Source organism: Augochlora pura, unplaced genomic scaffold (assembly GCF_028453695.1).
Source record: "Augochlora pura isolate Apur16 unplaced genomic scaffold, APUR_v2.2.1 APUR_unplaced_4434, whole genome shotgun sequence".
Lineage (NCBI taxonomy): Eukaryota > Metazoa > Arthropoda > Insecta > Hymenoptera > Halictidae > Augochlora > Augochlora pura.
In genome coordinates, this window is record NW_027584793.1 from 1 (window position 1) to 1,910 (window position 1,910).

The 1,910-nt window shown below is 50.6% G+C and overlaps 2 protein-coding genes across 2 annotated transcripts; both read left to right on the forward strand.

Moving 5' to 3' along the window:
- Nucleotides 1–161: 161 nt before the first annotated feature.
- Nucleotides 162–833, forward strand: LOC144477848 (uncharacterized; the record flags this gene model as incomplete). The annotated part of the gene is made up of 1 exon (XM_078195585.1): nt 162–833. A coding segment is annotated over one exon (672 nt), but the record flags the coding sequence as incomplete, so codon positions are not given.
- A 360-nt stretch (nt 834–1,193) lies between these two features.
- Nucleotides 1,194–1,670, forward strand: LOC144477849 (uncharacterized; the record flags this gene model as incomplete). Its single annotated transcript, XM_078195586.1, has 1 exon — nt 1,194–1,670. A coding segment is annotated over exon 1 (477 nt), but the record flags the coding sequence as incomplete, so codon positions are not given.
- Between the last annotated feature and the right edge of the window lie 240 nt (nt 1,671–1,910).

Consider the following 1,910-nt stretch of genomic DNA (forward strand, 5'->3'; position numbering starts at 1 on the left):
TTAAACTGAAATTCATTCCTACAGATCAGCAAATAGCGGACACCATGGCAATCTGTAGCGGTCCAGACTTTACTCCCACAGGCTGAATGGCGTCACGTCCCGACCAGCTCGAATCCCGCTGATCTGAACTCGCGAGGAGTGGAGCTGTGGTACTGTTGCAGTCAGGTCTGTGGACGTCTGGACCGGAATGGCTGAAGCAACCGGAAGGAGGTTGGCCAGCCATGCCCACTTCTGTGGAAACAGAGACCGGAAAACGAGTAGCGCATGCACACCATGCCGCTCCAGCGCAACAGTGGGATTTTTTATTCCGATACTCTAGCTGGAGCAAGCTACTTCGTGTCGCCATCTACTGTCTCCGTCTGAGGAAGCAGAAAGCAAGTGAGCAACGGAAGTATGATGCAAGGGTCATTGAACCATACGAGTTGCGCCTTGCAAAGGAAAGAATTGCTCGCTACCTACAGCGCATGCACTTCGCAGAGGAATACCGATGTTTAAAGAATCATCGTGGAATACCTGCGAAGTCTGATCTCAGGAGTCTGAACCCATTTATCGATGACCAGGGCATCTTGAGAGTGGGTGGAAGACTAGAGAATGCGACACTGCCGTGGGAAACAAAGCATCCCATAATCCTACCAAAGCACTATGTGTCGACGCTCATAATAAGACAGTGTCACAGGAACACGTTGCACGGAGGGATACAATTGACCATGTATACAGTAAGACAGCAATTCTGGATCCTCGGCTGTCGAAATGCAACGCGAACGGTCATACATCAGTGCATAGAATGCGTACGTTGGAGTAACAAAACGCCTACGCAAAAATGCATGAGTTGATACCTGAGCGTAGCCGACCGGCGAGAGCATTTTCGAATTGCGGAGTGGATTACGCTGGACCATACCGAGTTCGTGACTCCGCAGGCCGAGGGAAAACGGCTCATAAAGCGTATATTGCTGTATTCGTATGTTACGCTACAAGGGCGATACACATCGAACTGGTACACGATTATACGACGAGCTCGTTCTTAGCCGCGCTCGATCGGTTTATTGCCCGATGGGACGAATTTCGTCGGGGCAGACCGCGAGCTGAATGAAAATTTCAAGGCGGCTTGCAATTCCAAAGAAATGCATGCAAAATGCAGCCAGATTGGAATGCTTTGGAAGTTTAACCCACTTAGCGCACCGCATTTTGGAGGGATGCAGGAAGCCGGAGTGAAATCGGTGAAACATCACCTGAAACGCATCATCGGTGAGTTCACACCTACAGGGGAGGAATTGCAAACCTTATTATGCAAGATCGAAGCGAGCTTGAACTCGAGGCCGATCGCCCCCCTCAGTGAAAATCCCGATGACTACGCGCCTCTCACTCCCGGTCATTTCCTGACTGGAGGTCCTCTTAATGCATTCCCAGTGCAGTCTGTGGAATCGAAAACCCTCGCCCGCCTCACGCGGTGGCGAGCAGTCCAGAAGTTTCACGAGCAGCTGTGGAATCATTGGAAAAAAGACTACCTCACCCACCTACAGAATCGCTACAAGTGGAGGACCACCCAAGAGCATCTGAAGATCGATGACTTGGTAGTGGTGCAGAACCCTCTTCTTCCCCCGAATCAATGGGAAATGGGAAGAATTGAGGAAATTTTTCCCGGCAAAGACGGAAATGTACGGGTCGTGAAAGTACGTACGGCCAAGTCCACGTATACACGCCCGATTACACGTATCTGTAAATTGCCAATGTATGAGTCGTCGACGCGCCCGGCAACCAAGGACGTGGACGACGTTACAGAAAAGTAACAAGTTCGAATTTTCGATAACAATAGAGCGAGTTAAAGGGGCGTCGAGAACCGTTCGGTTAAAATTCGAATGACTCGCACCCGAGACACTCTAACCCATCGCGCGAGGCAAAGGAGTGGGGAA